The sequence below is a fragment of the Cherax quadricarinatus genome, chromosome 81, assembly GCF_038502225.1.
Source record: "Cherax quadricarinatus isolate ZL_2023a chromosome 81, ASM3850222v1, whole genome shotgun sequence".
In the NCBI taxonomy this organism is placed as follows: domain Eukaryota; kingdom Metazoa; phylum Arthropoda; class Malacostraca; order Decapoda; family Parastacidae; genus Cherax; species Cherax quadricarinatus.
The window spans coordinates 10,736,159-10,758,541 of record NC_091372.1 but is presented as its reverse complement, the minus strand read 5'-3'; the positions used below and the strand labels follow the sequence as shown (position 1 = coordinate 10,758,541).

General features: G+C 39.8%; 1 protein-coding gene across 3 annotated transcripts in view; it reads right to left on the bottom strand.

Annotated features, from left to right (window-relative positions):
• Nucleotides 1–681: 681 nt before the first annotated feature.
• The window catches only part of LOC128699816 (TP53-binding protein 1), a 75,836-nt gene continuing 54,134 nt past the window's right edge, over nucleotides 682–22,383 (bottom strand). For all 3 annotated transcript variants that reach the window (XM_053792568.2, XM_053792569.2, XM_053792570.2), the window contains 3 exons: nucleotides 19,844–20,133; nucleotides 9,115–9,340; nucleotides 682–6,592 (listed from right to left, as the gene is read on the bottom strand). In XM_053792568.2, coding sequence (XP_053648543.2) covers nucleotides 6,372–6,592; nucleotides 9,115–9,340; nucleotides 19,844–20,133 — 737 coding nt within the window. In that variant the 3' untranslated portion in view covers nucleotides 682–6,371. The remainder of the gene's footprint in view (nucleotides 6,593–9,114; nucleotides 9,341–19,843; nucleotides 20,134–22,383) is intronic.

Genomic DNA, 22,383 nt, shown 5'->3' with positions numbered 1-22,383 from the left:
ATTCCAAAGCTAAGACTTCGGTTCAAGTTATCCATTGTTGATAAACTGATTTCGCAGTAATATTAATGAAGCAGATTACCTTCATACATTTAAACTGCCATATTGTCAAAATCTGCAGTTTTTCTGGGTCAAAAATTTGGTTGGTAATTATTTTTTTGTTTAATGGTTCAAGACGACTATGCAATTCTCCTTGGTAATCCACAACGTCTAATAATTTGGCAAGTGCAGTATTAAAAAGATTTTTCAAATCTAGCCACAATAAAATGATTTGCCAAGGCATAAACTACTACTAAAAACTAAATCTATAGCTAACATGTTTTATCTAACTGTACAGCAAGTGGATGAACAGGCATAATGCCCTCAGGTATGGTAACGAAGACACTATGCAAAACAAGCCTTTACTGGGACTATAGAGTATTTTTGCTTAAGATAGAGCTTTATCAGTGGCCTGATAAAGCTCTACCCTGAGCAAAACAGTCCTCATAATATCCTGGTTTGCATATTGTGTCTTTGTACTCAAGTGAGTATGCATGTCATAGTCTGAACAAGAGGTACTGTGTTTTATTTGAAAGTACAGCAACTGAAAGTGTTGAATGATGATGAAAGTGTTTTCTTTTTGGGGATTTTCTTTCTTTTTTTGGGTCACCCTGCCTCGGTGGGAGACGGCCAACTTGTTGGAAAAAAAAAAAAAAAAAAAAAAAAAAAAAAAACAACTGTATGCATGTCAGAGTCTGAACAAGATGTATGTACCATGTTTTCATGTGTGTGCCCACAGAACGAAAAAAAAGGCCGCAATTTTCCAAAATTTTAAGGCCTTGTGCACATACGCGGATTTTAGTTGTACTGTTAAAATGAAAGACAAGTCGTCTGGCTTCAGTAAAAAAAAAAATAATAAATAAAATACATTCATAATATACAAAGAGGATTACCAGTTTCTTGTATCTTAAATGTGGAAAGAATACAGAAATAACTTTCTAATACAAAACCTCACATTAACACAGGTAACACCATTGTAGACTGCTATTGAACTTTGTCTAATTTTAAAACCCACACAGGACACTATTTATAGTATGTGCATAAAGTTTATAGAGGAAAAGTAATGCAAGTGAGTTTACATAATTACATTAAAAATGTACAGGAGGGCTTTATGCTGGCCCCACTAAATATGAAGCAACATAGTTGGTTTTCTATTGAATAGCAGCAGTGCACAATTAAACCTACAGTACATTGCATACACATCCTTGGAAATGAGTAAATGGGTCATCTTTCATCATTATATGTAGTACTATGGCAGATCATGACAAATATTGAGGGAGTGAAGGAGTGGGTGGAATGGAACATTCACAAGTACATGAAGTGAACAGGTCATTATGAACATGTTTGGCCAACATCAGTATTGGGCGAGATATTTTGTACATGAAGTTATTTCAACAACTGAAATGCTTCATAAGAAAACACTAATTTTAACACACTAACACACACACACACACATACACTAACACACACACACACTAACACACACACACACACACAAACACACACACACAAACACACACACACTAACACAAACACACACTAACACAAACACAAACACACACACACACACACACACACACACACACACACACACACACACACACACACACACACACACACACACACACACACACACACACACACACACACAAAATATAAATTTTTCTCGACACTGGCCATTTTCTACCAGTGTAGAGTGACCCAAAAGGGTACACACACATTTACCACCATTCAATCGAAGCTGTCTTGCCAGATATGTACAGACAACACAATTCAGATGACCCTCCAAAGAGCAACACCCCCAACCTTCCTTGGAAGTGCAGTCGCTGGATGTCCGACCTCCAAGACAAGTTCAGCTAACCAGATTTACTGAATCCTTTCATCAAGGCTACTCTGCTCACACTCCAACAGCACAATACCAAAAACCACTCGTCTCCACTCTATCACACTCATACTATATACCAGACTTTTATTAGCATACAAACTAAAACTTTTCTTTACAGCAGTTAAAATCACTGACATGTAAATGTCAGGAGATGAATGACTATCACGCACAACAAGGACTGGCTCACCCTAGGTACCAACCATACCCCCGGCCGGGATTGAACCCGCGGGGTTATAGTTTGTTTGCAATCGTGTCATTACGATTTCTTGAGTCATGTTAGGTACCAACGTTCTCACCCACTGCATGAGTATATACAATAATAAATGCAATGGGATACTCTAATCCCACAAAAAATAGAGGTCATCTTTAAAGTTAAAATATATGAGCTTTAAAACATTTAATGTTTTTTTTTCAATTGTAAAATTAAACATACCAGTAAGTCACAAATTCATGCAATGCCTAATTTTGTTCATACTGATAAAACAACTGTACTACTAGGTGTGACTAGCCACCACTGTAAAAACTTGAAGATCCTAATGTCAAGACAGCAAAAGAGCTCACACATGACATGGTAAAGAATACAGTAACACCAGCTAAACTCTACAACTGGGCAAGAGATGGGAAACCAGTTAGGAGAAAATGTAATAACTATATTCATGAGGAAGTGCTAAAGCCACAGGGTTCATGCAGTGCCTGGGGGAATAGGTTTGATCCAAGGGAGAGTAACTCAAATTCCCTGAATCCAGAAACATTCATAAGCATCAAGGAATCTCCTTTGATGACAAAAGGAAACCACATGCAAAACACTATTACAATTACTGTGTATATTCATAATAACAAAACTTCTAAATATGATGAAAATATAATCCTAATAATACTAAATGGTAATAACAGTCAAACTAATAAAATAAATCAATAATTTGCTTTAAGGTCAACAAATTAAATTAACCTCTATCACCTAAGTACATTAACAAAAAAATGCCTAAAAAGTAGAGCTCTTTAAAAATATTAAGCCGATATATATGAAGAGATCACAGCACAAAGACAGGCTCATTTTCTCCTTGTTGGCAATGAAGATAAACATTGAAGAAGGTATAATATACAAGAACTTCCTTTACAAGTATGCCGAATATAGTAAATCATCAGAGTGCAAGTTAGAGACCTCGAATACAAAATAGTGCAAATTGTTGTGAAAAACATAGAAAAACATGTTTTTATGTTCCTGAAACCACCAAATTTGCCAAACAATTTTTAAATAGTCTTATTACTATGTCTAAAATAATACAGCTTACCTTACATTCTAATCTGCACTGTTTGTTGATATGGTAGTGTGTGTGAGTGTGTGGATAGATATGGTGTGGCTCGAGTGGCCTGAGGCAGATGGCTGTGGTTCTTGGATTGATGCAGATGCAGAGTTGCCAGTAGTTGATGGTTATACTCGAGTGCAACCATCTGGTCTGTTATACCCTCCAGCATTGATTTCACTGACATTCTTTGCACTAGGTCACAATCTAGATTACTGACTGTACAAATTTTAATCTTCTCACTGTCCCTATTTGTACGGACAGTAGACTGTCTCAGATCAAGAGTGAAAACAATCTGCATCACACATGCACCATTTAGATGCACATCTAAGATTTCCCTTCTTCAATACTATCAGATTCACACCTTCGCAGGACACCCAGCATCTTGGGTGCCATGGTTAATATCCAAGAGACTTTTCTTCTTTCAACAAACCGGCCGTATCCCACTATCCAAGAGACACTAAGGGATAATGAAAAAATGGCAAAATTATTTGATAAACAGAGAATCACTGTTTATTAAGCTATTTTGAATGTTTTCATCACTCTGGTCTCTGGATATTAACCATGGCAACCAAGAGGAGTACTAGTGTTGCAGGAGATGCCAAGGAAAAAAAAACATGAATCTATGATGGTACTGAAGATAGTTTAAATTTTAGATATGTTTCCAGGTGATGCACATGCTCTTAATGTGAGAATCAACTAGCCATCTCAGACCAGTAGACCCACATCAATCCTCTCCTCACTCGTCCAGGTCAAGAAGAACACTACCAGAATATAAGGAAAATTAAACTGTAGTAATTTTTACCTTGCAAAAAAAAAAAAAAAATGCAAATTTGATTGTGTCAACAATAACCTTATTTTCCCTATAAATTCTTCACTCAATGCTATTTTCACCTTGCAGACTAATTTTCAGTAGTCCAACGTAAGCACCACAACCCCGGCTGATCAGGAACTGTTTTAAGACAATTGTCTTAATTTGACAATCGTCTAATTTGAATCCTTTATTACGGGTTCTTTCTTGGAGAGAGAACACTAGGTTACCAGTGTTATGAGAAAATTTACTGTAAAACAAGGTAAATTAATGAACAGTAAAATATGGAAGAGGTAAATGCTTAGAATACCAGCCTCACTGAGTATTTAAAAGCCTGCAATTCACAGAGGTTCAAAATAATTACAACCGGGCCATTGCACTTCCCTCATATAAAAGTTACAAAGTAGGACTAAGAATAAGGAACTTTTCCCTAAAGCTCAAACAGGTAAACATACACACTACCTCATACAGCAACCCATCATTGATTACAATGAGCTGATATGGAACCCCTCACCTAGTAAAACACCAGACTTGTTGGAGTATAGAGGATATCACAAAGACAGTGTGTAATGAGCTACAAAGAACATGAGAGGATATGATCCCAATGTACAATATACATTATGGGGAAGACAAGGATAGGATCTCTAGCAGGAATGTAACAAGAGCAAGGAAGTATGGCTGAAAATTACACACCCACAGGAGTGACAGATCTCGCAAAACTTTTCTTGAACATAAGAATGGTCAAGGAAAATGAACTGAGCAATGACAAAGAGGAAGGGTACTCCATACATGGATTTAAAAATACATGTGCAAAGGCTCAATCATATAGGTCAGTAGAAGAGGCAGTACCAAGAGCTAAAGCCACCCAACTACACACACACACACACACACACACACACACACACACACACACACACACACACACACACACACACACACACACACACACACACACACACACACACACACACACACACACACACACACACACACACACAAAAGAACGACTGCTCATGTACACACGCACAGTTTGTACAAAATTTTCATATAAACATTTAAACTTTCATATTCTACAAATAAATATATTCCGAGCTAAAACACAATTCACACTGACTTACAACTCTACAATCTTGGAGTTGGTCTATTCTAATTACACAATTTACATTATCCAAACACATTATCACTAAATATATTAGTGTGCCCAGAAATTATTTGTAACAAACATAATCACGTTGAAGTTTATTATTAAAAATAAGGGTAATTCAGTTAATTACAAATATCGTAAGAGATTACCCACAAAGTTTAAGGTGACAAAAATCAGGTCTCTAGTTAAAAGTGCAGTGCTATCATGCTTTGATAATTGAGACATGTGAGCAACATTTGGATATCTTTATGGTGGAAACATAATTGCCACACAAGTGGCTTCATCAGTCCCATACAAAGAATGGTGAAGATCAGGAGTAGTGTGAGGTAATCAGTCCCTCAAACTCCTCCTGATCTTCACCATTCTTCTTTGTATTGGACTGACGAAGCCACTTGTGTGGCAATTGTTTCCACAATAAAGATACCCAAATGTTACACATGTCTGATTTATCAAACTGTTGGTTCTCTGAACCATTTATCTACATTACTATCATGCTCTATTTTTCTTTGTAATTACAATATGTAGCAAAAACTTATATTGTATATAAAAATTATTCGCAAGTCCCCATTACTTTGCTGACATTCAAATAGAAAATACGCGTGAACCATTACGAATACGAGATTTACCATACTCTGACCAATTCTGAGGATTCATGTACCCCAGCAGCCCTGCCTGTGACCAGGCTTCCTTACCAGTAACCAGTAGTGACTACCTGATCACCCTAGCAACCCTACCTGAAGCCAGGCTTCCTTACCAGTAACCAATAGTGATTACATGATTGCCCTGGCAACCCTCACACCTTCATGTCAACCAGACTTATCAGGCACTGGCTGACTATATCACTAATACCTTCATATGTATAGAAAAATATGGAATAAAGTGTGATTATTAAATGATTGCATTTAGTTAATTTATATGCTATTTATTGGACTCTATTATGATTCTCAGTAGCACAAACACCCAGGTGTTGAATGCACATTATATACAGCTGTAACCAAGTATAGACAAACAGTCATACACCAATGATCACTAATGTGATCCCTGATGATCATTAATGATGTAAATACTAATGATCATTAGTGGTGGAAAACACTAATGATCATTAATGATGGGAAATCTAAACTTTTTTCCATTTTTGTTAATCTTCTTTACATATGTAAAAGTCTTACTAGGGAGGCCAAACTGAACTGGCTATTTTTCTAGTTTGCCATCACCCACCGAGCCTGGTTCAAGTCGAAATTTTGAACTGTCTAAATATGGAAGCTGCCTGCCACATATAATGGAGTGAATGATCCAGTCAGTCGCCAAGATGGGGATTCCCAATTGTTGTGCTCGTTGGAACTCGTCCTCAGGCATTGTTTTGTCTCCCACTACCACATTTATGCTTTTGTCGAGTACCCTATTCAAATGCCCTGCAATTAAAGACAGTTCTCTTAGTATATTCGTGAGGAAGCACTAAACCCATAGGGGTTATACAGAATCAGGGAAATGGGGAGCAATTATGTTTGAACAGAGGAAGGGGAGGGTAAACTCCAGATTCTTGGAACATAAGCCTTTCACTGGCATCAAGGCACCCCCATGAAGGGACAACTCACTTATAATAGCAACTACTGAACAACAAAATTACACATTAGGCTCAACAATAAATGTTTTAATCCTGCAGCTTTTCAAAAGATATTTAAGATATTTTTTAACATGGATGTTATTAATGAAGAGGCAACACATTCACCATCATTTATGCAATCAATCTCTTGACACAAGTGTACTGCCGTCACAGTTCAGACGGCCCTTCAAAATGCACACTCCCACTCTTCCTCAGAGTGCAGGCACTGTACTTACCACCTCCATGACTAGTCCGGCAAACAAGTTCCCCTGAAACCCTTCCTGCTACCTCGCTCACACTCCAACAGCACGTCAAGTCATAAATACAACTGGCCTCCACTCATTCCTAGCATGCTCACAGAAGTCACTAGCACTCAAAACCACAGATACCCCATCTCACTGACAAATTTAAATACCCTTCTAGTCACCTTATTTTGCGCCATCCTTTCTAAGGGCCCAAACTACCTGAACAGCCCCTCCTCAGCCCACTGATTTATGATTGAGACACTTATGCAACATAAGGGAATCTTTATTCAGGAAACGTTTCGCCACACAGTGGCTTCATCAGTCCAATACAAAGCAGAAGGTGTAAGGAGAGGAGTAGTTTGAGGTAATCAGTCCCTCAGCCTGGAGTCGATATGTTCAGTCCATCAATCTTGTAGAATGTACAGCATAGGGCCGTAGACATGGCTTATATACAGTAGTCAGGTCAACTTGTTGGTTTTTCAAACCATTTATCACAACTGTCAGACACTGCAGCATCATGGGATCTTGTTACAAAGAATTCTTCAACACTTGTCCAACCTTTGGATGAAGACCTACTTCAACTAGTGGATGGTACCACAAAGACCCCGCCTCTTCCTGCTTCACCTCACCTGACTACAGTATACAAGCCATGTCTACGGCCCTATGCTGTACATTCTACAAGATTGATGGACTGAACACATCGACTCCAGGCTGAGGGACTGATTACCTCAAACTCCTCCTCTCCTTACACCTTCTGCTTTGTATTGGACTGATGAAGCCACTGTGTGGCGAAACGTTTACTGAATAAAGATTCCCATATGTTGCATAAGTGTCTCAATCTTCAACTTGTCAGTTTTTCAAACCATTTATCACCACTGATTTATACCTCTGATAACCCCACACTTAGCCTTCATGCTCAGAATTCTCTGCATAATATTTACACCACACATTACTCTCAAACACTACATCTCTACAATGTTTTCATTAAAAAATTTGCATTAAGCACTAAACCCAAGTAGGTCATTCAGCACAAGACATGGTAGAGGCTTGATCCTCCGTCTGCTGAGTACAGGGCAGACTTCATAACTGTACTCGCCTGTATATGTATATGTCACTACATCTCTTGAGCTTCCAGCCTCTTCCTCGCTGCAATATTTAAAAACCATCCTTCACTCCCATATAAATGTTGGTAGCAGCATACTCTGGTACATTCCACTTTTTATCTCCAAAGATATTACCTCCAAGGATAAAGCCGTCTCCACAGATGCTACAATGTACCGCCCACCTTTCCCCTCCTCCCCCTCTTCTATGCTTCATCTTGCCTTTCATAAACCCAGCTGTCAACACTCAAACATCTGAATGTATTTTTTTTTTTTTTTTTTTCAACAAGTCGGCCGTCTCCCACCGAGGCAGGGTGACCCAAAAAAGAAAGAAAATCCCCAAAAAGAAAATACTTTCATCATTCAACACTTTCACCACACTCGCACATTATCACTGTTTTTGCAGAGGTGCTCAGAATACAACAGTCTAGAAGCATACACATATAAAGATACACAACATATCCCTCCAAACTGCCAATATCCCAAACCCCTCCTTTAAAGTGCAGGCATTGTACTTCCCATTTCCAGGACTCAAGTCTGGCTAACCAATTTCCCCAAATCCCTTCACAAAATATTACCCTACTCACATTCCAACAGCTCGTCAGGTCCCAAAAACCATTTGTCTTCATTCACTCCTATCTAACACACTTACACACTTGCTGTATACATTACTGTACACAGTCATATCCTGTCATATATACCTGTCATATCCCACTGAGGCAGGTTATCCTGCCTCAGTGGGATATGACAGGTTTGATGTGAAAAAAAAAATTAGCTTATAATTTTCTTTCATAAATTACTAGCCAACTCCTATAATTTACAGTGATCACCAATATTAACAGAAATAATTATCACTGTCACTAATTCACCAAAGATATTAAATCTGACAGACCAATTAAGGATGGATGGAAAAAGGCATATAAAATTTATATAAAAAAAAAAAAAAACATAATGAACTATTCTTAAGTACAGTCAAAGTTACTAACCTGGTCTAGCTGGCTTTACTCGCACTCTAGCACCACAGGTATCCAGAAGAGGCTGCCAAAGTGGGCTAAATTCAGAATTGGCAGAGGACCCTAAGAAAATTCGTTCCCCTGCTAGTATCTGCAATGAGCTCAGAGTCCCTTCTTGGCTTACTTTCTGCTCTTGCAATTCACCATCGTCATTCTCACCAGCTGGTAGCAGATATTTCATCCACGGCTGAAGTTTTTTCTGAAAGAAATGACTCCAGTTAAGAGGCAGCATCAGCAATTAATATACAGTGAACCCCCGGATTATGTCGTAGTCGAATTTTGTAGTATTTGGAATAAGCAGCGTTTTTTTCGGCAAAATACTGGCTCGGTGATCGTCACTGAACTCGGTAATAGTCATTCATCCCAAATGAGTCCGCACGATCCGACACACCATTTACAGCCAGTGTGTCATTGTTTATCAGCCAGTGAGGACGATCCCACATGTTCATACGATACATTTTGTATTATTCCATTCTTTTTAATGCTTGTAACTGCTAAATAAGCCACCAATGGGCTCAAAGAAAGCTTCTAGTGCCAGCTCTTTGATAAAGAGGGTGAGAAACATTACAGAATTCAAGAAAGACATCATAGCAAAATATGAAAGTGGGGTATGTGCCGCAGAGCTGGCAAGAATGTATAACAAATCCCATAGAACCATCGCTTCTATCGTGGCCAAGAAATAGGAAATCAAGGAAGCTGTTGTTGTGAAAGGTGCAAATATGCTTACAAAACAGAGATCACAAATACTGGAAGATGTGAAGACTGTTGTTGGTGTGGATCAATGAGAAACAATTATCAGGAGATACTGTTATGCTGTCGATAATTTGTGAAAAGGCAAGGCAGTTGTATGACGATCTCGTAAAGAAAATGCCTGCAACAAGTGCTGATGTTAGAGAATTTAAGGCCAGCAAAGGGTGGTTTGAGAGATTTAAGAAACATAGTGGCATACACAATGGGTAAGGCATGGCAAGGCTGCAAGTTCTTACAAAAATGCAGCTGAAAAATATGTTCAGGAATTGAAGGGGTACATAGAGGCTGAACAATTCCAACCCCAACAAGTGTTCAATTGTGATGAAACAAGCCTCTTTTGGAAGAAAATGCCAAGGAGGACCTACATCACGCAGGACACAAACCTATGAAAGACAGGATAACTCTCATGTTCTGTAGTAATGCTAATGGGTATTTCAAAGTGAAGCCTTTACTGGTGTATCACTCTGAAAATCCCAGAGTGTTCAAGAAAAACAGTGTCGCCAAGAGTAAATTGTGTGTGATGTGGAAGGCAAACAGTAAGGCATGGGTCACGAGGGACACTTTCCTTGACTAGGTCAATGAAGTGTTTGCCCCCATTGTGAAGAAATACTTCCTGGGAAATAAATTGGAACTCAAGTGCCTCCTGGTAATGGACAATGCTCCTGTTCATCCTCCAGATTTGGAAGAGCAAATGGTGAAGGAGTTTCGTTTCATCACAGTGAAGTTCTTGCCCACTAATACCACTCCTCTCCTGCGGCCAATGGACCAACAGGTCATTTCAAACTTCAAAAAACTACACCAAAGATGTGTTTCAAAAGTGCTTTGAAGTGACCTCAGACACTGAACTGACCCTAAGAGAGTTCTGGAAAGATCACTTTAATATCTTCCACTGCATAAACTTTATAGGTAAGGCTTGGGAGGGAGTGACTTCCAGGACTTTGAACTCTGCTTGGAGAAAATTGTGGCCAGAATGTGTCCAAGAGAGGGATTTTGAAGGGTTTGGGGCTGACCCTGACGAGCCTATGCCAGTTGTGGAAAGTATTGTGGCATTGGGGAATTCCATGGGGTTGGATGTGAGTTTCGAGGATGTGGAAGAGTTGGAGGAGGACCACAATGAAGAGCTAACCACTACAGAGCTGCAAGACCTTCATCTGCAACAGCAAAAGACCACAGCTCAGGAAATTGCTGCAGAGGAGGAGGAAGAGGAAGGTGCCTTCTTCAAAGATTAAGGGTATTTGTGCAAAGTGGACTGAGGTGTAAACATTTACGGATGAACTTTTGGGTGTCTGGAATGGATTAATTGGATTTCCATTATTACTTATGAGGAAAATTAATTTGGAAATCATCAGACTCGGGTTTAGTCACTCTCTCTGGAATGGATTAATTATGAAAACTGGGGGTCCACTGTATTCAAATATGCTTTGCTTTACCTGAAACTACAGTAATTACTGAGTTTTTGTTTTAACGTACTGACTCTTTTTCTCTAAAGTCGAGAGACCCAGAGAAGGAAACAATCATCACTCATTCTATAGCTCCCTTTTCAGGTGTTTACGCAAATTTTTCTTTCTGTCAACACATTGGCTGTCTCCCACCAAGGCAGGGCGACCCAAAAATGAAGCACTTTCACCATCATTCACACATAATCAATGTCTTTGCAAAGGTCCTCAGATACAACAGTTTAGATGTCACTTCAAACAGCCATACCCCAAACCCCTCCTTTACAGTGCAGGCATCATCTTTCCTGTCTCCAGGACTCAAGTCTCACTAACCGGATTCCCTGAATCCCTTCATAAAATATTACCCTGCAATGGGAGCAAGGAGCTAGTAACCCCTTCTGTATAAATTACTAAATGTAAAACGAAGAAACACTTTCATTTTCTTTTCCAGGTCACCCTGCCTTGGCAGGAGACAGCCAATGTGTCAAAAACAGAAAACATACTTTGATCGCTTTTTATTATTACCTCAACAGTTTCCACCAAGGTACATTTATTTACATCAGAGTAAATGCCACTCCCACAGGAATCAAACAGTGCCTGGGGAATGAAGGGCATTCAGGCTCAATTCAAAGAAGGGAAGAATGACTCCAGTTCCCTAAATCAAGACCCCTCACCAGCATCAAGGCAGCTCCCTTGAGGGGGTCCACCAAGGTAGAGTGACCCAAAGGAAACAATTACCATCACTCATTCAAAAGCTGTCATTCCAGTTTTCATAAAAACATGGTTATAACTATGACCGTAATTCTTAAAGGAGTGGACCAGTATGCCAGCGGAAGGCCTCTATCAGACGACCAAAAGCTCCAACGGAGGGTCATCACCTGACTAAGACCTGCGTCAGGAAACACTTGTCCTGTTTCCTGATGAACCTTACCTTACCTAACCTATGAATTATTTGTCCTGTATCTTTACCTTTTCTTCCTCAAAAAATCACTTCCATGACAGACTTGTACTGTCTCGGGATTATTAAGATACCAAATTTACAATCAAAGCTCTTACTTACATTTTCTCAATCATCTCTGCTTTTTCTTTTTTAATAGACTCTTAAATGTGAAAAGACATAAGTGGAGTCCTTCATCTGTATATTTTATTCACAAAGTAGAACCTTGGTTTTCGTATGCCCCAGTTTTCGTAGGATTTGTTTTCAATAACTTTCTTCGTCAAAATTTTGTCCCGGTTTTCGTACATCCGCTTGTTTCTCAGAGTTGAAAATGGTCTGTACCAAACGCATCCGCGTGACTTGACCACTCAAGCGCCCACACCAAGCATCCCAAGCATTCGTGACTCAGTCTGCCTTTGTTTCTTGTTGATTGAGCATAACACCGCTCATTCATCCGAAACATTTCGTAATAATCCATTGTTTTTTTGTGTTTGTTTATTGAGTGCAACTGCTAAATAAGCCACCATGGGGGCCAAAAAAAGATCTGAGTGCCAGCCCTTTGATAAAGAAGGCGAGAAGCACGGTAGAATTAAAAAGAACTCATAGCAAAGTATGAAAGTGGCGTACGCGTGGCCGATCTTGCCAGCATGTACGAGAAGGCCACATCAGCAATCAGTTCCATCCTGGCGAAGAAAAAAACTCCAGGAAGCTTATGTTGCAAAAGGGGTAAATGCGCTAATGAAACAGAGATCACAAACAATTGAAGATGTTGAGTTGTCATTGGTGTGGATCAACAAAAAACAGTTAGCAGGAGATAGTGCTTTGGAAGTGATAATTTGGAAGAAGGCAAGGCAGTTGCATGCAGATCTCGAAGAAAATGCCTGGAACAAGTGTTGCTGTTAGTGAATTTAAGGCCAGCAGAGGCTGGTTAGACAAATTCAAGAAGCTAACTGGCAAACACAGTGTGGTAAGGCATGGAGAGGCTGCAAGTTTTGACAAATGTGGGGCCGAAGAATTCGTTGATGAATTCAAGGGGTACGTAGAGGCTGAAGGAATCCTCCCCCAACAAATCGTCAACTGTGACGAAACAGGCCTCTTTTGGAAGAAAATGCCAAAGAGGACCTATATCACGCAGGAGGAAAAGGCACTGCCAGGACACAAGCCTATGAAGGATAAGCTAACTCTCTTGTTCTGTGGTAACGCTAGTGGGGATTTCAAAGTGAAGCCTTTACTGGTGTATCACTCTGAAAATCCCCAAGTGTTCAAGAAAAACAATGTCGTCAAGAGTAAATTGTGTGTGATGAGGAAAGCTAACAATAAGGCATGGGTCATGAAGTAAATTTTCATTGAGTGGGTCACTTAAGTGTTTGGCCCGAGTGTGAAAAAATACCTCCTGGAAAATTAATTGTCACTCAAGTGCTTCCTGGTAATGGATAATGCTTCTCCTCATCCTCCAAACTTGGAAGACCAGTTGTTGGAGCAGTTTGGCTTCATCACAGTGAAGTTCTTGTCCCCTAATACCACTACTCTCATCTAGCCCATGGACCAGCAGGTCATTTCAAACTTCAAAAAACTTTACACCAAAGCACTGTTTCAAAGATGCTTTGAAGTGACCTCGGACACTGAATTGACCCTAAGAGAGTTCTGGAGGAATCTCCAGAACTCTCTTAGGGTCAATTATATCCTCAACTGCATAAGCCTTATTAGATAAGGAAGGCAGGGAGTGACTTCCAAGACAAATTCTGCTTGGAGAACATTGTGGCTGGAATGTGACCTTGACAAGGATTTTGAAGGGTTTGAGGCTGACCCTCACGACTCTACGTCTATTGTGGAATCTATTGTGTCTTTGGGGAAGTCCAGGGGGTTGGATGTGAGTGGCCAGGATGTGGAAGAGTTGGTGGACGACCACAGGGAAGAGCTAACCACTGAAGAGCTGCAAGACCTTCAACTGGAACAGCAACAGACCGCAGCTGAGGAAATTGCTTCAGAGGAGGAGGAAGAGAGAGGGGAGAATGTGCCTTCTTCAGTGATTAAGGACACATGTGCAAAGTGGAGTGAGTTGCAAAGTTCTGTGGAGAAATATCACCCTAACAAAGCTGTTGCAAGCCATGTCTGCAATATGTTCAATGACAATGCCTGGTCCCATTTTAGGCAAATTTTAAAGAGATACCAGAAACAGACCTCTCTGGACAGATTTTTTTGGCAGAAAGGTGGACTGGTGCAAGTATGAGCAGTGTGGGGGGGGGGGGGTTAAGAGGGTTGGAATAATTTAAAAAATGCAGTATTAGAGTGTGGGGCAGAAGTTTGTGGTTATAGGAGGGTGGGTGCAGGAGGAAAGAGAAGTGATTGGTGGAATGATGAAGTAAAGGTTGTGATAAAAGAGAAAAAGTTAGCTTATGAGAGGTTTTTACAAAGCAGAAGTGTTATAAGAAGAGTAGAGTATATGGAGAGTAAAAGAAAGGTGAAGAGAGTGGTGAGAGAGTGCAAAAGGAGAGCGGATGATAGAGTGGGAGAGGCACTGTCAAGAAATTTTAATGAAAATAAGAAAAAATTTTGGAGTGAGTTAAACAAGTTAAGAAAGCCTAGGGAACAAATGGATTTGTCAGTTAAAAACAGAGTAGGGGAGTTAGTAGATGGGGAGATGAAGGTTTTGGGTAGATGGCGAGAATATTTTGAAGAACTTTTAAATGTCGACGAAGAAAGGGAGGCGGTAATTTCATGCACTGGACAGCGAGGTATACCATCTTTTAGGAGTGAAGAAAAGGATAAGAGTGTGGGGGAGGTGCACGAGGCATTACGAAGAATGAAAGGGGGTAAAGCAGCTGGAACTGACGAGATCATGACAGAGATGTTAAAAGCAGGGGGGGATATAGTGTTGGAGTGGTTGGTATTTTTGCTTAATAAATGTATGAAAGAGGGGAAGGTACCTAGAGATTGGCGGAGAGCATGTATAGTCCCTTTATATAAAGGTAAGGGGGACAAAAGAGATTGCAAAAATTATAGAGGAATAAGTTTACTGAGTATACCAGGAAAAGTGTACGGTAGGGTTATTATTGAAAGAATTAGAGGTAAGACAGAATGTAGGATTGCGGATGAGCAAGGAGGTTTTAAGAGTGGGAAGGGGATGTGTAGATCAAGTGTTTACATTGAAGCATATATGTGAACAGTATTTAGATAAAGATAGGGAAATTTTATTGCATTTATGGATTTAGAAAAGGCATATGATAGAGTGGATAGGGGAGCAATGTGGCAGATGTTGCAAGTATATGGAATGGGTGGTAAGTTACTAAATGCTGTAAAGAGTTTTTATGAGGATAGTGAGGCTCAGGTTAGGGTGTGTAGAAGAGAGGGAGACTACTTCATGGTAAAAGTAGGTCTTAGACAGGGATGTGTAATGTCACCATGGTTGTTTAATATATTTATAGATGGGGTTGTAAAAGAAGTAAATGCTAGGGTGTTGGGGAAAGGGGTGGGATTAAATTATGGGGAATCAAATACAAAATGGGAATTGACACAGTTGCTTTTTGCTGATGATACTGTGCTTATGGGAGATTCTAAAGAAAAATTGCAAAGGTTAGTGGAAGAGTTTGAGAATGTGTGTAAAGGTAGAAAGTTGAAAGTGAATATAGAAAAGAGTAAGGTGATGAGGGTATCAAATGATTTAGATAAAGAAAAATTGGTTATCAAATTAGGGAGGAGGAGTATGGAAGAAGTGAATGTTTTCAGATACTTGGGAGTTGATGTGTCTTCGGATGGATTTATGAAGGATGAGGTTAATTATAGAATTGATGAGGGAAAAAAGGTGAGTGGTGCATTGAGGTATATGTGGAGACAAAAAACATTATCTATGGAGGCAAAGAAGAAAATGTATGAAAGTATAGTAGTACCAACACTCTTATATGGGTGTGAAGCTTGGGTTGTGAATGTAGCAGTGAGGAGGTGGTTGGAGGCAGTGGAGATGTCCTGTCTAAGGGCAATGTGTGGTGTAAATATTATGCAAAAAATTCGGAGTGTGGAAATTAGGAGAAGGTGTGGAGTTAATAAAAGTATTAGTCAGAGGGCAGAAGAGGGGTTGTTGAGGTGGTTTGGTCATTTAGAGAGAATGGATCAAAGTAGAATGACATGGAGAGCATTTAAATCTGTAGGGGAAGGAAGGCGGGGTAGGGGTCGTCCTCGAAAAGGTTGGAAGGAAGGGTTAAGGGAGGTTTTGTGGGCGAGGAGCTTGGACTTCCAGCAGGCGTGCGTGAGCGTGTTCGATAGGAGTGAATGGAGACAAATGGTATTTGGGACCTGACGATCGGTTGGAGTGTGAGCAGGGTAATATTTAGTGAAGGAATTCAGAGAAACCGGCTATTTTTATATAGCCAGACTTGAGTCCTGGAAATGGGAAGTACAATGCCTGCACTCTAAAGGAGGGGTTCGGGATATTGACAGTTTGGAGGTATATGTTGTGTATCTTTATACGTATATGCTTCTAGGCTGTTGTGTTCTGAACACCTCTGCAAAAACAGTGATTATGTGTGAGTGAGGTGAAAGAGTTGAATGATGATGAAAGTATTTTCTTTTTGGGGATTTTCTTTCTTTTTGGGTCACCCTGCCTCGGTGGGAGATGGCCGACTTGTTAAAAAAAAAAGGGGGAGGGAGGGGTACAGTGACTGAAGTTGGTCCTAGTGGCAGTAAAAGACAAAGAAGGGAAGTAACCCTGGATAGGGCCTTGATACCTGAAGTTCTTATGGAAGGGAATTTCCCTTCCAAACAATAACCTCTCCTCCTCCCTCTCCCCTCCTCACCGTCTTCTGTACTCCAACAAGTCTTCAATAAAGGTAAAAGTGATGTTAAATGTTCATTTATCCATTTCATTAGTCATTTATATTTATTTCTCGTAGTTTTCTGTATGTAAAACTATAGTTATTCTCTATAAAATGTATTTTTTGTTAATATTTTTGAGTGTCTGGAATGGGTTAATTGGATTTACATTATTTTTTATGGGAAATGTTGCTTCAGTTTCTGTATGATTCGGTCTTCGTCAGACTTTTTAGAACGGATTAACCACGAAAACCAAGGTTCCACTATATCTGATACAGCAAAGTGTTGGGTGAAACACTGAACAAACAAAGGGCAAGGTCTCCACTGACTCAGTCTGTCTGTCTGTCTGTCTGTCTGTCTGTCTGTCTGTCTGTCTGTCTCTCTCTCTCTCTAGAAAGTGTCAACATCTTGCTGCAGTCTCTTAAGTTCTACAATGTATAAACTTTCCTTTCAATCCCCTGGGAAAAGTGTACAATATAATTATATTCATGGGGAAGTGATAAACCCATAGGGGTTATACAGCACCTGGGAAATGGGAGACAATTAGATTCAAGGGGAGGGTCACTAATTCCTTGAATCATGAGCCCTTTACCAGTAACATGGTGTAATGTAGGTAGCTCTCAATATTATGATTACTACATAATTTATCAGTTAGCCTCGGTGGAAGACGGCCGACTTGTTGGGGAAAAAAAAAAAAACTGGACTTAGTCCTGGAGGTGAGAGGTCCAGTGCCTGCATTCTTACAGGAGGGGTTTGGGATATCTGCTGTTTGGAGGGACATCTGTACTGTCGTATCCATGCACCTCTGGAAAGGCAGTAATAGTGTGGGTGATGGTGAAAAATGTTTCCTTATCGTATCACCCTGCCTCGGTGGGAGACGGCCAATTAAAAAAAAAAAGTACAGAATAACATTTTGTATTTAGGTAAGTGCAGTACCTACACTCTTAAGGAGGGATGGGGAAGTTGGAGTCAAAGGGTCATCTGAACTGTGACATTCTCAATTCTAAGACAGTGATAGAATCAATGTTGTTGTTTTTTTCTTTCTTTGGGTCACCTTGCCTTGGCAGGACATTGATACCAAGATAAAAAAAAATACCCATTAATATGACTCACGAAATCGTAGTGACACACTAGCAAATAAACCATACCATGGGTGGGGCTTGAACCCACGGTCGGAGTGGATAACACATCGGTCTGGAGTTTTACAACTGTGTGACCACAGGTTCAAGCCCCACCTGTGGTATGGTTTACCCATTAATGTGTTTGCACAGGACAGTAAAGTTTCACAGCACAACAAAACTTTTGCAGCAACAATTGTAAAGTTCCACAGGAAACTAGAAAGTATTATTACCTGACATATATTTGTAAACTGCTGCTGGAATAAGATTCTGAAGGCAGTGTGTACAACAACAAATGAAAGCTTAAAAATTAAATGGTAAACTTCAGAGAACTGCTTTTGTAACTTAAAAATAGGTGAAATAGCCAATATAAAAAAAATTGCGCATATGCATGCACACACACACACACACACACACACACACACACACACACAGCGGATGAGATGGCATATGTAGTTGGGAAGTACCTGGAAGCAGAGAAAAACTTCATACCTAAACAAAAAACAAAGAGAGCCTTTGGTTCAACCAAAGATGCAATTAGAGAGAAGTGAAAAACATGGAAAACCTATAGGAAGCAAAGGACAGATGAGAGCAGAGAGGCGAGCAGATTAGCCAGAAATGAATAAGCAAGGGTGAGGCAAGAACAGATTGACAATTTGAGAAAGATATAGAAACCAAGACCAAGTCTGAACCAAAACAACTTTACAGCAACATCGGAAGGAAAACAATAGCAAAAGACCAGGGAATTCAACTGAGGAAGAGCTCATGTGGAAGCAGAAAAAGCCTAGGAAACCCGAGTACATCCGAAGGTACTGGACACCACACACACAACGGGGGAAAAGGTAAAAGACTTGATGAAATTGGATACATCAAGAGTGGCTGGGTCTGACAAGGTGTCACCATGGACTCTGTGAGAGCAGCAGCACTGTCAAAATCACTAGCTAGGATCTACAACTAGTCAGCTGCTAAAGATCTAGAAGACAGTAAACCTGGACCTATATTTAAGAAAGATTTTGAGGTGGTCAGTCTCTCAGCCTGAAACAGTCTGAAAATTTTCCAGACTATGGAATCCAAATCTTTCTTCAAATCTCAACAAAGAATCATTCCAGGTGCTTTATACAACATATGTCAGGACCATCTTGGAGTATGCAGCACAAGTATGGAACCCACACCTGAGGAAGCAGGTCAACAAGCTGGAGAAAGTGCAGAAGTATGCAATGAGACTAGTTCCAGACCTAAGGGATATGGGCTATGAAGAGAGCCTCAAGGAACTGAACTTAATAACCCTGGAGAACAAAAGAACCAGGGAAGAAATAACATACAAAATGCTCAAGAGGAATTGATAGGGCAGACAGGTACAGGCTGTTTGAGGCAGGAAACAGCTGGGAACAGCTGGAAGTTAATGACACAGATGAGGCACAGGAATGTCTTAGCATTTCTTCAGTCTCAGGGCAGTCAGGAAATGGAAAGACCTCAATGAAGTAGTAGACACAGACTCCATACACAGCTTTAAAAACAGGTATGACAGGGCCCACAATGCTAAGAGTGAATCTAGCAAGTGTAAAGTTGAGGCAGGAAGAGGAGCTAAGACTCTACTCCTGCAACCACATAGTCAAGTGTACACACATACCGAAAAATAAAGCACTGTAGCAAACCTGGTGACAGGAGGTTATTACCCACTGGAAGGACACTATAGGGATACCAGCTGCCAAACACTGTATGAATTTGGCTGTTCTACAGTGCGAGTTAGAGATGAGGAGGAGCGTTCTAGTAGGAGCTGCTGAACTTTTCTTCTTGAGTTTGGAAGGTGTATGGCGGCCATTCGTTGAGAATCCTCCTTGTTCAGCAAGAATAATCTCAGCTTCAGAATATTTTTCAAGCACTTTGCCCCCACCTCTGGTTACTTGGGCATGTACGTGATCTTTATCAAACGGTGCAAGATTCTCTGGAAAAATAATGCAATATACAATTACTGCTTGTGAAGAAAAAAATTAAAGTATGCAGACGGCCGACTTGTTGAAGAAAAAAAAAAAAAAAAAAAAAAAAAAAAAGTAGTAGTAGGTTGGTAGACAGAAACCACCCAGGGAGGTACTACATTCCTGCCGAGTGTAAAACGACAGCCTGTAATTGCTTTACATGATGGTAGGATTGCTGATGTCTTCTTTCTGTCTCAAACATGCAAGATTTCAGGTACATCTTGCTACTTCTACTTACACTTAGGTCACACTACACATACATGCACACATTTATGTATACTCACTCATCTGAGTTTTCTTTGATTTTATCTTAATAGTTCTTATTCTTATGGGGAATCAAATACAAAATAGGAGTTTACACAGTTACTTTTTGCTGATGATACTGTACTTATGGGAGATTCTAAAGAAAAGTTGCAAAGGTTAGTGGACGAGTTTGGGTGTGTAAAGGCAGAAAGTTGAAAGTGAACTTAGATAAGAGTAAGGTGATGAGGATATCAAATGATTTAGATAAAGAAAAACTGGATATCACATTGGAGAGAGGGAGTATGGAAGAAGTGAATGTTTTCAGATATATGGGAGTTGACGTGTCAGCGGATGGATTTATGAAGGATGAGGTTAATCACAGAATTGATAAAGGAAAAAAGGTGAATGGTCCATTGAGGTATATGTGGAGACAAAAAATGTCATCTATGGAGGCAAAGAAGGAAATGTATGAAAGTATAGTGGTACCAACACTCTTATATGGGTGTGAAGCTTGGGTTGTAAATGCTGAAGCGAGGAGGAAGTTGGAGGCAGTGGAGATGTCCCGTCTAAGGGCAATGTGTGGTGTAAATATTATGCAGAAAATTCGGTGTGTGGAAAATATGAGAAGGTGTGGAGTTAATAAAAAGAGTATTAGTCAAAGGGCTGAAGAGGGGTTGTTAAGGTGGTTTGGTCATTTAGAGAGAATGGATCAAAGTTGAATGACATGGAGAGCGTATAAATCTGTAGGGAAAGGAGGGTAGGGTAGGGGTCGTCCTTGAAAAGGTTGGAGGGAGGAGGTAAAGGAGGTTTTGTGGGCAAGGGGCTTGGGCTTCCAGCAAGCGTGTGTGAGCGTGTTAGATAGAGTGAATGGAGACGCAAGGTTTTTGGGACCTGATGAGCTGCTGAAGTGTGAGCGGGGTAATATTTAGTGAAGAGATTCAGGGAAACCAGTTATTTTTATATAGCCGGACTAGAGTACTGGAATTTGGGAAGTACAATGCCTGCACTTTAAAGGAGGGGTTTGGGATATTGGCAGTTTGGAGGAATATGTTATATATCTTTATATATGCTTCTAAACTGTTGTATCTGAGTGCCTCTGCAAAAAACAGTGATTATGTATGAGTGAGGTGAAAGTGCTGAATGATGATGAAAGTATTTTCTTTTTGGGGATTTTCTTTTTGGGTCACCCTGCCTCGGTGGGAGACAGCAGACTTGTTAAAAAAAAAAAAAACTGATGTGTCATAAAATAGAGTATACATAAATTGTGCTGTAATTAACCCTTTCAGGGTCGAGAGGCCCTCTCCTAAACTTGTTCTCAGGGTCAAAAATTTTTCAGAAAAAAAAAAATTTGTTTCTTATGAAGTGATAGAGAATCTTTTCCCGATGATAATGACACCAAAAGTATGAAATTTGATGGAAAACTTATGGAATTATGCTCTCGCAAAGTTAGTGGTCTCGACGACATTTACGCATCGGCGATTTCACCCACTTTGAGCCCTATTTTCGGCCAACTCTGGTGTACCAGTCAACAAAAATCATAACTATTTTGCTAGAACTCCATTTTTTTCTGTCAAATGAGTACAAGAACCCACCCATTTACCAATTTCAACTATCTAATAAAGTGGTCCAAAATTGGCAATTTTGCCAATTTCACACAAATTTCAAAAGATGCCAATTTCCAAATAGGGTCCAGAATAAACAAGACAGACATTCCTGGCACTAAAATAATATTTCCTCTGTTCATTAGTCACATCCCTAGGCCTCTGTTACATTTCTTTTGCTTTCCACTTTGAATTTTTATTCTCACAAAAAATAGAAAATTTACTGTTATGCAGACTACTGCATTACTGTAGAAATGGTACAAATAATATCAGTGCACTTGTGAAAGAATATTAGACTCACCAGTTGAAGTGCATTGGACGCATGGCTTGATTTATTTACTTTTGAACTTTGGCAAAAATCGAACATTTCTGTTA